Source organism: Kryptolebias marmoratus, linkage group LG3 (assembly GCF_001649575.2).
Source record: "Kryptolebias marmoratus isolate JLee-2015 linkage group LG3, ASM164957v2, whole genome shotgun sequence".
Lineage (NCBI taxonomy): Eukaryota > Metazoa > Chordata > Actinopteri > Cyprinodontiformes > Rivulidae > Kryptolebias > Kryptolebias marmoratus.
In genome coordinates, this window is record NC_051432.1 from 30,090,304 (window position 1) to 30,103,035 (window position 12,732).

The 12,732-nt window shown below is 46.8% G+C and overlaps 1 protein-coding gene and 1 long non-coding RNA gene across 2 annotated transcripts in view; one reads left to right on the forward strand and one right to left on the reverse strand.

Moving 5' to 3' along the window:
• The first annotated feature begins 716 nt into the window (after nt 1–716).
• The window catches only part of LOC108251143 (calpain-2 catalytic subunit), a 19,360-nt gene continuing 7,344 nt past the window's right edge, over nt 717–12,732 (forward strand). Inside the window, exons 1-15 of the mRNA XM_017441334.3 lie at nt 717–1,083; nt 2,649–2,718; nt 3,669–3,790; nt 3,867–4,000; nt 5,646–5,814; nt 5,979–6,062; nt 6,153–6,226; nt 7,474–7,548; nt 7,622–7,782; nt 7,995–8,164; nt 10,147–10,158; nt 10,245–10,456; nt 11,668–11,704; nt 12,357–12,422; nt 12,504–12,561. Coding sequence (XP_017296823.1) covers nt 847–1,083; nt 2,649–2,718; nt 3,669–3,790; nt 3,867–4,000; nt 5,646–5,814; nt 5,979–6,062; nt 6,153–6,226; nt 7,474–7,548; nt 7,622–7,782; nt 7,995–8,164; nt 10,147–10,158; nt 10,245–10,456; nt 11,668–11,704; nt 12,357–12,422; nt 12,504–12,561 — 1,681 coding nt within the window. The 5' untranslated portion in view covers nt 717–846. The remainder of the gene's footprint in view (nt 1,084–2,648; nt 2,719–3,668; nt 3,791–3,866; nt 4,001–5,645; nt 5,815–5,978; nt 6,063–6,152; nt 6,227–7,473; nt 7,549–7,621; nt 7,783–7,994; nt 8,165–10,146; nt 10,159–10,244; nt 10,457–11,667; nt 11,705–12,356; nt 12,423–12,503; nt 12,562–12,732) is intronic.
• The window catches only part of LOC119616872, a 6,850-nt gene continuing 5,287 nt past the window's right edge, over nt 11,170–12,732 (reverse strand). Inside the window, exon 3 of the long non-coding RNA XR_005232927.1 lies at nt 11,170–12,703. This is a non-coding gene — a long non-coding RNA (uncharacterized LOC119616872). The remainder of the gene's footprint in view (nt 12,704–12,732) is intronic.

Sequence of the window (12,732 nt, forward strand, 5' to 3'; positions counted from 1 at the left end):
GACAGGCAGGCAGACAGACAGGCAGACAGACAGGGTTCTTGTTAAATTTGTTTTGATTCTGTAGTCCTCAGTATGGCTTGTAGACAGGATTGTGTGTGTGTGTGTGTGTGTGTGTGTGTGTGTGTATGTGTGTTAAACAAAACTTTTTATTAACTTTTATTTATTTCTTGTGCTGGACACGTTTCCATGAGTGAAACATCTGATGGAGAAACAAACACGGCTCAGAACCGGTTCTGATGGGAACAAAGTGGGTCAGACTCAGGATGTTCCGGGTGGAGTCATGACGAATCCCGCAGGAATGAAGCAGTTTGGGTCTGAGAGTCAACAGAACCTCCCTTCCTGCTGCTGACGAACTGGATCAGCAGCACAGGAAGTCACAGCCGCTGTCTTCACAATAAAACCAACACTGAAAGACTTTTACTTTGTAGATCTTTATTACATTTAATTAATGTCAGTGATAGTCAAGAATAAAACAGATTTATAAATTAAACACATAAAAATAACAAGGTTACACAAAATCTAACATTAAAACATCAAAAAAACAAAAATAAAGACAATAAAACATCAGGATCCTAAAAAAATAAAAGCACCACAATTAACATATTTTTAAATGTCAGGACTTTTATTGTGATGGTCCAACAGATAAGGATCGGTTCTGCTTTAAAAACTTTTATTTCGAAGGCCGTCCCGGAAGTCTGACCTGTGACTGTGCACCTTGACGCGGGAGTTTTTCTCTTGTTAGTGGAACTCTCCCCACCTGACGGAACACACCTGAGAGCGGAGCAGCCACTCCCAGAACTTATCAGAACTCATCAGAACCCACCAGAACCCTTCGGAACCAGCAGCATGTCGGGCATAGCGACCACCCTGCGGCACCTCCGGGACAAGGAGCGGGGCATCGGAACCAACAGCCAGGCCGTCCGGTACCTGAACCAGGACTACGAGGTTCTGCTGCAGCGCTGCCTGGAGTCGGGCCGCCTGTTCCAGGATGACACCTTCCCGGCCGAACCGGCCTCTCTGGGCTTCAACGAACTGGGTCCGAACTCCTACAAGGTCCGCGGGGTGTCCTGGCAGCGGCCCACGGTCAGTCCAAATTCTCACAACCGAACCAGTGTGGCTGAATGTGGTGCTGCTCAGGTGTTCGTGCTCACCTGCTTCACGTCATCGGTTTACTGTGATCTGATTGGCTAATTCCACAGGAGGAACCCTGTGATGCAGAAGATCAGAACTTTATCAGTTCAGTTGGTTTTACCAGACTGGAGACCAGCTCAGACCTGAGACTGGATCTGAGACTGGATCTGAGACCTGAGACCAGACCAGAAACTGGATCTGAAACCTGAGACCAGACTAGAGACAAACCTGAGACTGGATCTGAGACCTGAGACTGGATCTGAGACCTGAGACTGGATCGGAGACCTGAGACTGGATCGGAGACCTGAGACTGGACCTGAGACCTGAGACCAGACCTGAGACTGGATCTTAGACCTGAGACCAGACTAGAGACAAACCTGAGACTGGATCTGAGACCTGAGACCAGACTGGAGACAGACCTGAGACTGGATCTGAGATCTGAGACTGGATCTGAGACCTGAGACCAGACTGGAGACTGGATCTAAGACCGGAGACCAGACTAGAGACAGACCTGAGACTGGATCTGAGACCTGAGACTGGATCTGAGACCTGAGACCAGACTGGAGACAGACCTGAGACTGGGTCTGAGACCTGAGACTGGATCTTAGACCTGAGACCAGACTAGAGACAAACCTGAGACTGGATCTGAGATCTGAGACTGGATCTGAGACCTGAGACCAGACTGGAGACTGGATCTAAGACCGGAGACCAGACTAGAGACAGACCTGAGACTGGATCTGAGACCTGAGACCAGACTGGAGACAGACCTGAGACTGGGTCTGAGACCTGAGACCAGACTAGAGACCAGACCCTAAGACCAGCCCGGAGACTGGGTCTGAGACCAGACCTGAGATCAGAGCAGAAAATCTGGATTACAACACCAAATTGTTAAAATGTTTTGGTCACTGTGTATTTTCTCTTTTTGTATTAATATATTTATATCATATTAATATATATTCTTATATTATAATCAAGAAAAAGTCAATAAAAGAAACATGTAAACATGTAACAACTCTTAGAAAAACACCTAAAAACAAACTACAAAGGAGCATTCAGGTGAGCCACAGCCAGCTGCTACAGCCAGCTGCTGCAGCGAGCCGCTGCTACAGTCAGCTGCTACAGCCAGCTGCTACAGCCAGCAGCTGCTACAGCCAGCTGCTGCAGCGAGCCGCTGCTACAGCCAGCTGCTGCTACAGCCAGCTGCTACAGCGAGCCGCTGCTACAGCGAGCAGCTGCTACAGTGAGCAGCTGCTACAGCCAGCTGCTGCCGCAGCCTCATCTTCCTCCCTGGTATCTGATGAAGTTTGTTCAGACATGACCGACTGTTGACTTTGTTCTTTAGCGTGACGGATATCAGTGGATGAATCTCCTTTTCAAACCCTTTGAAAGTTTTAATCAGAACGATCTGCTGACGTGTCTCGTTGGAAGCTTCTGGGTCGTCTGGCTGTTTAAAAATACTTTATAAATAAAGTTGGATTGAATTGTTCTTCGCATCCTCAGTGTTTGTTTGTGTGCAGGAGCTGACGTCGCAGCCCGAGTTCATCGTGTCCGGAGCCTCCAGGACGGACATCTGTCAGGGAGCTCTGGGTGAGAGCAGGAAGCTGCCTTTTCACAGCACCGGTCGGACGGGAAGAACCGGTTCCAGTAACTGAAGAACTCCCCAACGACAGCCTCGCTGTTCAGGAAGCAGCTGAAACAAACAGGAACAACGTTTATATGGCACCTTTCAGCATCAAAGTGCTTTACTTCATAAAAACACAAAAATACAAAGTCATCATGTAATTATTAATTTAAACAACAAATCTAAATAATCAGCTAATTCAACTAAAATCATCATGCATGAAAGCAGATTAACATAAAAGCACACAGGATGGAGATGACAGGGATTCAGCTAATTGAACTAAGGTCATCAAGCAGAATAAAATAAGTTGGGGAAAAAAAACTAAGATAAGTTAATTAAAGTAAAAAACAGGAACCAGCAGGTCCAGTTCTCTGTTTCTTCAGCAAATCAGCTGAATCTGGGATCAGAAATCCAGGATCAGGGTCCAAACAGCTGCTGATTTTTGCTCAGGGATAACTAAACATCAGGTGTGTCCCTGTCTCAGGTGTCTCAGGTGTCAGACCTCTCACCTGGGCGAGCTCATGTTGTCAGCAGGCAGGTGGGTGGAGCCTGACATCACAAAAGAGTAACTAAGGAAAACAGTGCAGCCAATCAGAGGTCAGACGGTCCTCAGGTGTTTTGGTTACCTGTAAACACCGCAGAACCATCATGATCGAGTCAAACGGAAGGAAATGATTTCCTGTTAACAGAACTTTGGATGGACCTTTGTGCACATTAATGTTACCTTAGAAAGCCTGTCAGTTCAAGACCGGTTTGATTATCGACAGCTTTCCTTCCAAAAACCCTGGACCTGTCGTCTCTGGACTTGTCCCTGACCTGGAGCCTGAACTCACACTTCAACCGGTTACAAGTAAATGTTAATAACTATTTTCTGATTAATGATATAAGCTCCGCCTTCTTTCTGTTCAACACCCAGGTGACTGCTGGCTGCTTGCCGCTATCGCCTCGCTGACCCTCAATGAAGAGGTTCTGGCCCGAGTCGTCCCTCATGGACAGAGCTTCAGGGATGGAGAGTACGCAGGCATTTTCCACTTCCAGGTAAGCATCTGAAGGTCTGAGAACGCTGGTGGTCAGAGGTACCACAGGTCAAACATGTCTGTCTGTCTCTCTGCAGTTCTGGCAGTTCGGGGAGTGGGTGGACGTGGTGATCGATGACCGGCTGCCGGTGAAAGACGGCGAGCTGCTGTTTGTTCACTCGGCCGAAGGGAGGGAGTTCTGGAGCGCCCTGCTGGAGAAAGCCTACGCCAAGTAAGAACCAGTCTGGATCTGAGTCCAGACTGGTCTGAGACTAGACCTGAATCTGAGCCTGACACCAGGTTTAAAACACATTTTCAGTCATTTCTAACTGTTTTACCAATGGGTCTGATGTCTCTTATTATGAGGAGGACTTCTGTAGTTTCTGTTCACTGGATTATTTAAAACCTGACGTCTGAAATTAGACTTGTATGGACAGACAAAGGCTGGACCTTATTCCACTCTGGAGTTGCCCATGGTGAGAGGTGCCAGGCTGGTGTGGAGCTCCCTGCGCCTTCGGGTGGGACGTCGAGCTCTAAACTGCAGTTTGGTGTTTAGCCACAAACAACAGTCAGAGTTCCCTGCCTTCTTGGAGTCCTTAGCAGGGGGTGCTAGAAGGTGCTTCAACTAGGGGCTCCATCATTCTGCTGCGGGACTTCAATGCCCTTGTGGGTAACAACGGTGTAACCTGGAGAGTGTGATTGGGAGGAACAGTCTCTCTGATTTGATCCGTTATTGGACTTCTGAGCTAGTCACAGTATGTCTGTAACAAACATTATAGGGGTCCATAAGTGTACATGGTGCCAGGAACCTCTAAGCCATGAATTGATGATAGACTTTGTAGTTGTGTCATCTGATCTGCAGCTGTATGTTTTGGACCCTTGGGTGAAGAGAGTGCTGTCATCTGTTCACCACCTGGGGGGGCAAGATGCTGGACAGACCTGGTAGACCTAGGGGTGAGGGTTTGCTGGGCAAACCTGGCAGAAGTACCTGTCAGAAAGATCTTCAACTCACACCAACTGCATTCTAATTGAGGTGGGGGACATTAATTCAGACTGAGCCGTGTTCCACGCCTCTGTTATTGAGGCAGCTGCCCTGAGCTGTGGCCATCCTCGAACCTGGTAAAGGACACCCCAGGTGAGGGAAGCCATCAACCTGAAGAAGGTGTCTTATCAGGCCTTGTTAGCTGGTAGGACTCCAGAGGCATCTGAGGAGTACTGGTGGGCCAAACGGCTGCAGCTGTGGCTGATACAAAGGCTCTGGTATGGGAGGAGTTTGGGGAGGCATTGGACAGAGATTCTAGATTTGCTCCAGGAAGATTCTAGCAAACTGTCATGCGGCTGAGGTATGGTGTATAGTGGGGTGCTGCTGACCTCAACCAGTGATGTTGTGGGGCGGTGGAAGGAATGCTTCGAGGACCAACACATCTTCTTTGGAAAAGGATGAGCCGGAGGACGTTGGGGTGGGATCCATCTGTGAAAAGGGCTGAGGTTCCTGAGGTACTTGAAAAGCTCTGTGGTGGTGGGCTCTGGATGTTGCTGGACTGTCTTGGTTGACACGCCTTTGTAACATTGCATGGACATCAGGGGCAGTGCCACTGGATTGGCAAACTGGGGTGGTGATTCCCCTTTTAAAGATGGGGAACTGGAGGATGTGTTCCAATTACAAGCAAATCCCACTCCTCAGCTTCCCTGGTATCAGGGTTGCTGGAGAAGAGAGTCTGATTGATAGTCAAAGCCCAGATCCAGGAGGAACAATGCGGACCAGCTCTTTACCCTCGCTAGGGTCCATGAGGGGACATGGGAGTTTGCCCATCCAATCTACATGTTTTGTGGACTTAGAGAAGGCATTTGTCATGTGACCTGTGATGTCACTGCAGGCTGAATGGCTGTTACGAGGCTCTGTCTGGAGGTTCGACCACTGAGGGTTTTGAGGATTTCACCGGAGGGATCGCTGAGGTCCACGAGCTGAGCCGACCCGATCCGCACCTGTTCCACATCATTCAAAAAGCTCTGAGCCGTGGCTCGTTGATGGGCTGCTCCATCGACGTGAGTCACACCTCACAGATGCCTATGACACACAACATAAAAACACAAGACACACACACTCAGTAAGGTTCATCGGAGCTTCACTCAGACACATTCAGATGTAAAAACTGTCACAGGTCACATGACCCTCCTGAATCCAGGTCTACTAACTGGATCTGTTTCAGATCACCAGCTCAGCTGACTCTGAAGCCATCACCCATCAGAAGCTTGTTAAAGGCCATGCCTACTCTGTGACAGGTGCAGATCAGGTAAGGACAGGACCACAACAACACACCTGTTTTTATTTTCACTGTCATGATGAAGACCAGGTGAGTAACTCTGCTTATGATTGGCTGCAGGTGGACACAGAGAAACTGATCCGGATCAGAAACCCCTGGGGTCAGGTGGAGTGGACTGGAGCCTGGAGCGACAAGTAATTCAAACCAATTTTTGTTTAAAATCTGAATAATTCCAGTTTCAAGTTAAAGCTGTGCCATATTAGAACCGGCAGCCATTTAACTGTGAAGATTTCTGAACTTCCTGTAACACTTAAAGGTTTCCGTGCTAACAGTCTGATAAAGATCAGAAGCAGTCTGATAAAGAGGAAACAAGAACAAACTACCAGTGCATCATAGTTTGTGGAACAGTGTACAGTGACTATAGAAAGTATTCACCCCCTTGGATGTTTTCTGCTTTTACTGGTGTCATAAATCAATAATGTGAAAAAGAAACTGGCCTTTACTCTCCCTCAGTGTGTGATGGCCTGCTCTTAGTAGATTTACACATGTCCCATATTTCTTCCATCTCCTGATGATGGATTTAACAGAACTCCTGGGATGTTTAGGGCCTTGGAAATCCTTTTGGATACATCCCCCTGACTTATGGTAAGCCTAATGGTAGCTAGGAATGCTGATTACCCTGTGAATAGACCTTCCAGATACAGATGTCTCACTTGAGACACATCTACTGCCCTTCGGTGATTGCCATTTCACCAACTGTGAAATTTCTAGCACCAAGTGGCGGAACCTACAACAGCTACTTTTAAGTGGTGAATATTTTATGCAGTCACTTATTTGACATATTTTATTTAATTGGTATTACTCTATTTCACTTTGACATTGTTTTTTTTTGTGAAGAAGCCAATTTCTGTTGACCATGATTTATTTATGGCAGCAATAAAAGCAGAAAACATCCAAGGAGTGAATACGATACGTTTTAAAGGCAATGTATGTGTGTAACAGTGTGTACCAGATTGTAACGGTGTGTTACAGCGTGTAACAGTGAGTAATGGTGTGTGTAACAGTGAGTCATGGTGTGTGTAACAGTGAGTAACAATGAGTAACAGCATGTAACAGTGTGTGTAACAGTGAGTGTAATGGTGTGTGTAACAGTGAGTAACGGTGCGTCTAACCGTGAGTAACGGCATGTGTAACAGTGAGTGTAACTGTGTGTGTAACAGTGAGTAACTGTGCGTGTAACAGTGTGTGTAACAGTGAGTAACTGTGCGTGTAACAGTGTGTGTAACAGTGAGTGTAATGGTGTGTGTAACAGTGAGTAACGGTGCGTCTAACCGTGAGTAACGGCATGTGTAACAGTGAGTGTAACAGTGTGTGTAACAGCATGTAACAGTGAGTAACGGTGTAAATTAGTGTCTAATAATGCGTAATGGCCTCCTGTCAGCTCGAGGGAGTGGTGTTCTATCAGCGATGAAGACAAAGAGCGTCTGAGACACTGCTCCGAGGACGGAGAGTTCTGGTAAAAACTTGGATCTGCTTTCGTCCACCTGGACTTCCTTTTCACCAGTAAAACCCTTCGCTCCGTCTCGTAGGATGTCTTTCAGGGACTTCCTGCATCACTACTCCCGCCTGGAGATCTGCAACCTGACACCTGACGCTCTGAGTGACGAAGGCGTCTCCAAGTGGGCTCTGTCCAAGTTTGATGGCAGCTGGAGACAAGGATCCACTGCTGGGGGGTGCAGGAACTACCCCAGTGAGTAATCAGCACTGCAGCAGTGCCCCTGTTGTGTGTTTACAGTCTAACAGACTGATAAAACCCTTCAGAAACATTTATAGATTTGTTTCATTCCATTATGAAACAATTTCTGAAAATACTACTGATGGTTATTGAATCCACTGATCCAGTTTTAGTTCAGGGATGTCTGTAATTTGAAGTGTTGTCTGATGCCTTTCTGTGACCCATAGACTCGTTCTGGATGAACCCTCAGTTTATAATCCGGCTGGATGAGGAGGACGACGATCCGGATGACAATGAGAACGGCTGCAGCTTTGTGGTCGGTCTGATCCAAAAGAACCGGAGACGCATGAGGAAATTAGGAGAGGATGTGCACACCATTGGCTTCGCCATCTACGAGGTGAGGACAAACAGCTGTCTGTCCCAGAAATCAAAAGTGTGCACACTTTCGGCTCATTCTGTCTCTTTGGCTGGTAAGAGTTTGTTTCCACACTCTGCCCTGTTTTCTGACAGTATTTAGATAATTCTTCAGTTTCTGATTCTACTAAAGAACCTTATTCTGGATCTCCAGCAGCGTTTTTCTATCAGAGCTTCTGGAGGAAGTACTGTTGACATTTATGGATGATCAAAGTGGAGTTAGATGTTTGCTTTTAGAACATTTCACTTTTCCTAAACCAGACCTATTAAAGAGGCTGAATGAGTTTAATCTGTTGATTATATGATTGATCACACCATCCTTCCACTTCAGTGAGTCTGGGCTCTGATTCAGTGACGTGAGGCACCGACTCCTTTAGAGTCAGATTTACAAATATATAAACCCAAAAGAGCAGCTTATTCAACTGGCTGCTGGTTATTTCATATCTCATCAGCTCTTCTCTCTCACACACACACACAGACTCTCTCTCTCTCACACACACACACACATATTAAAGAAATTTAAATTAAAAATGATTAAAAAATTAAATTCAGTCTTTGGTCCTCCTGTCTAACCCCGTACCACAGGTACAGGTTCTTGACTCTCATCTGTTTCGAATACACTTTAAAAGTCCCAGGGTCACTTCTGAGGTCCCTGTAGAACCAAAGCAGCCCGATGGGTTAGTGGTTAGCCTCACAGTAAGAAGGTCCTGGGTTCAAGCCCCGGGTTGGACCTGGGCTCTTTCTGTGTGGAGTTTGCATGTTCTCCTGGTGTTTGTGTGGGTTTCAGTCTAAAAACATGCCTCAGGCCTCCCTTGAAAAAGATGAGATCTCAGTGGGATTTGTCTGGTTAGATAAAAAGCTGAGAACTGTCCACATGCTTGGCACAAAGTTCAGCTTGTTGTCTGTCCAGGACCGTCCCTGGTCTCTGATCTGAAGGTAGAATCTCTGCTTTTTGCAGATGATGTGGTTCTGCTGGTGGTTGGTTCACAGCTGGGATGAGAGTCAGCTCCTCCAACAGGAAGGAGAAATGATGGGTGGATGGACCTGAAGTTGTTGTTGCTGTCTGTCAGTAATGCCTGTTCATCGTGAAGCACTTTGAAAGGATTTTTATTTTAGTTCAGAAATGTTGTATTTGTATTTTTAGATGGATACCTTTATTGTCATTATATGTTCAGCATTCAACCAAATTTCAAAGCAACTCTGTATGCAGCAATAAAACACCCTCACTGTCAATAAAAACAGCATAAAAATATTATGCATCAAACATCTTAACATTAATAAACATCCTTAAATACATGCATGACACTAAAACTTCTGGTACGTTCTAAAACCAACCATTAGGCTAAGAGCTAAGCTAAGAGCAGGTCACAGTCTGATTTCTGAATCTGGATGTTGGTGTCTTCAGGGATCTGTGCACGGTGTCGCACGATGAACTGGTGATGTCGTCAAGGAGGACGGAGGGCAGCCAATGATATTTTCTTTGTTTGTTTGTGCGTCCTTGATCTGAGGCAGAACACCCAGCGTACCACGCTGCGATGCTGTGAGCGAGGATGCTCTCTGTGGCAGCCTGGTAGAAGGTCAATCCCACAGGTGTTAACTGCCCAGGAACCTGAAGGTGTCCACCCTCTCCACACAGACCCCATGTATGTAAATATGTGGTGTTCAGAGAGAGCTCATTCCATCTCATCCCTGTGGAGGAGGAAACGATGTTAGAAGCATGAAAAACTATTTTAAACAGAGCCGGTTTTGGCTAACCTTTAGCCTAGCCTGAATGAAGACTTTTGCCTCTTTATAAAACTTCTTGTTCTACGACTGACGTCACAGCTGGTAAGGTACTAACTATTGGACAGAACATTACTTCACAAATGACCAGACTACTCCTTTAACTATGTGTGACATTGATGATTCATATCCATGCTGTTCTGTCGTGAATCTTTAGTCTGAACCTTGGTTCTTGTGTTTCAGGTTCCTGATGAGGTACGAGCTTCCTGTTGGTGCTTCAGCAGGACGTCCACCTGCTCCACGCTGACATTATTCTAAAGCTAACCTGCTGTCTCTGTCAGTTCTTGGGTCAGAGAAACATCCACCTGGACAGGAACTTCTTCCTGCGCCACGCCTCCGCCGCTCGCTCTGAGACCTTCATCAACCTGCGAGAAGTCTGCAGCCGCTTCTGTCTGCCCCCCAGAGAGTACCTCATCGTCCCGTCCACCTTCGAACCCAACAAGAACGGAGATTTCTGCGTCCGAGTGTTCTCCGAGAAGCAGGCCGACTTCCAGTATGTTTAACGTGCTGCTCCCTGGTGGTAAGCAGAGGAACTACAGCAGAACTGTGCAGTGTAGTTCCTGAAGGTGCCACCAGGGGCAGCGGGGTGGGGGGTGTGATGGACTGGTCCACTGGAATGGTCAGCCACAGCACAATCTATAGTAAGGAGACCAGAATTAGTGCCGCCATGTTGAGGAGAGCTTTGTGTACCGCGGGCGTCCTCAGGTACTCTTAGGAAGGCAGCAGACCATAAATATCAGAAACTCGGCGTAGGAATCGATGATTGTTCAAAGAACGTGGCGTTCCGTTCCAGCAGTGAGTTTTATGACTTTTCAGTTGATAAATTATTAAAACAAACAGAAAATACTTCATAAATCAAACCCATCATGTAATACTGAAGTAATTTCTGTCGTCCAGAACCAGAACCAGAACCAGCAGTAATCCTGTGGAACTACCAGTTTGATCCGTTTCTTTCGTCCAGAGACCTGCAGAGCTCTGACAGGTGTGCACAGAAAACACGTGGCTGCAGGTCGTCTGTAGATCCCAGGATGGTAAAAACAAGTCAGCAGCACGGAGACTAGCTGTGTGCTCCTTCAGCTGCAGAGTCGGAGTCGGCAGGTAGAAACGTGTGTGTGTTGTTCCTAACACGCCTTCCTGAAGTCCAAACTGCACATCAGAACGGAGAAGAAAGAGGAACGGGCCGTGGTTGTTGTTTTTACAGAGAAGATCTCCAGTTAGGAGGACAAGAAGCCTTGTTGATGTCAGAGGTCACAGTTTATGGACTTACAGAACTGTAAACTGTTAAAGATCAAAGTAAAAACAGTCAGAAAATGCTGAAGTAACGTGCAGAGCTCCGGTCAGACCTCCAACAGGTCGGTTCTGGTCCGGTCTGCTCACAGTGATTACAGCTCGTGGTCAGTTTATCACAGCGGTGGCAGCGGCTCGAGTCGCCGTTTTCCCCCGTTTGCTCACTGTGATGATATCTGTTTGTTGAAGTAAAATAAGGATAGCTGTCAGAGCTTACGGACTGATGAGTCGGCATCCAGCACCACGAGGCGTTAACAACGTGTGGCTTCCACATGGAAACACACAAAGCTCTTCTCAAGATGGCTGCCAAAACTCTCACCTAGCTGCTGTCAGTGTCCTCTGGCTTCTCCTGATCTCCTCTTTCTGCTCCTGCTGGATCTGAAACAGGAAGTGATTTGATCTTGTTTGTTCCCGCAGAGAGCTGGAAGACCCCGTCGAGTCCCGAGTGAAAAAGGTGAGACACCACGAGCTGAAATCAGTTCTCATCTTATGTCTTTGGAGACTTTGATTTTATTTTTAGCATCATGGTCTGATGCTAACAGCTGAGCCCCGTTTGTTCACCAGGGAAAGTTTCACTAAAGGATTTATAGAGAAGTGCTTTGTTTTGCTTTATCATTGACCGTTAGCCAATATGCTAATACCTGGGACACTTTATTCAAGTTAACATATTTTCTGCTTAAAACAGAACAACACCACTGATTATTACAGCTGAACATCAGTTACACATCAGTAAGATTCAAACTCACCGTTAAAACAGCTGATCTGAACCAACACTGTTAGCATGTAGCATTCAGCTGATCAGGACAGACGCAGTTAGCATGTAGCTGATCACGCTGGAAAGACGGAATGTTTTCAGCTGTTTGAGGATGAAGGTCTGCTGAGTTCTGGTCTGATGTGGATCAGAAACCGCCGTGTGAATAAATGTCTTCAGGTGATTTTTCTTCAGTTTTGTATTTGTTAATGGTGGCACAGCTGAACCCAAAATGTTCCTCCAAAGGTGTAAAAACTGGAAGGAGAAAGTGGGCGGAGCTTCCTGAGGTTAATAAGAACAAAAAATCTGTGGGTTTTCTGTCAGTAAAACTGACCCGAGTTCTGATCCATTTTAGCTTGAAATTGATGAGGACGATGTGGACGACCGTTTCAGACGTCTCTTTGGACAGCTGGCAGGACAGGTGAGCTGAACAGACACCTGATGGACCTGAATACCTGCAGCCTGATGCAGAACTGATCAAACTGACTGACTGTCTCTGCAGGATTGTGAGATCAGTGCTTTAGAGCTGAAGAAGATCCTCAACAAAGTGGTGACCAAACGTAAGTTTCATTGAAGGAGTGTTTACCTGCGGGCGACGCTGAGGGTTCACTGCGGGCGACGCTGAGGGTTCACCTGCAGGCGACGCTCAGGGTTCACTGCAGGCGACGCTCAGGGTTCACTGCGGGCGACGCTCAGGGTTCACTGCTGGGGCGGCGCAGGGTGCACCGGCG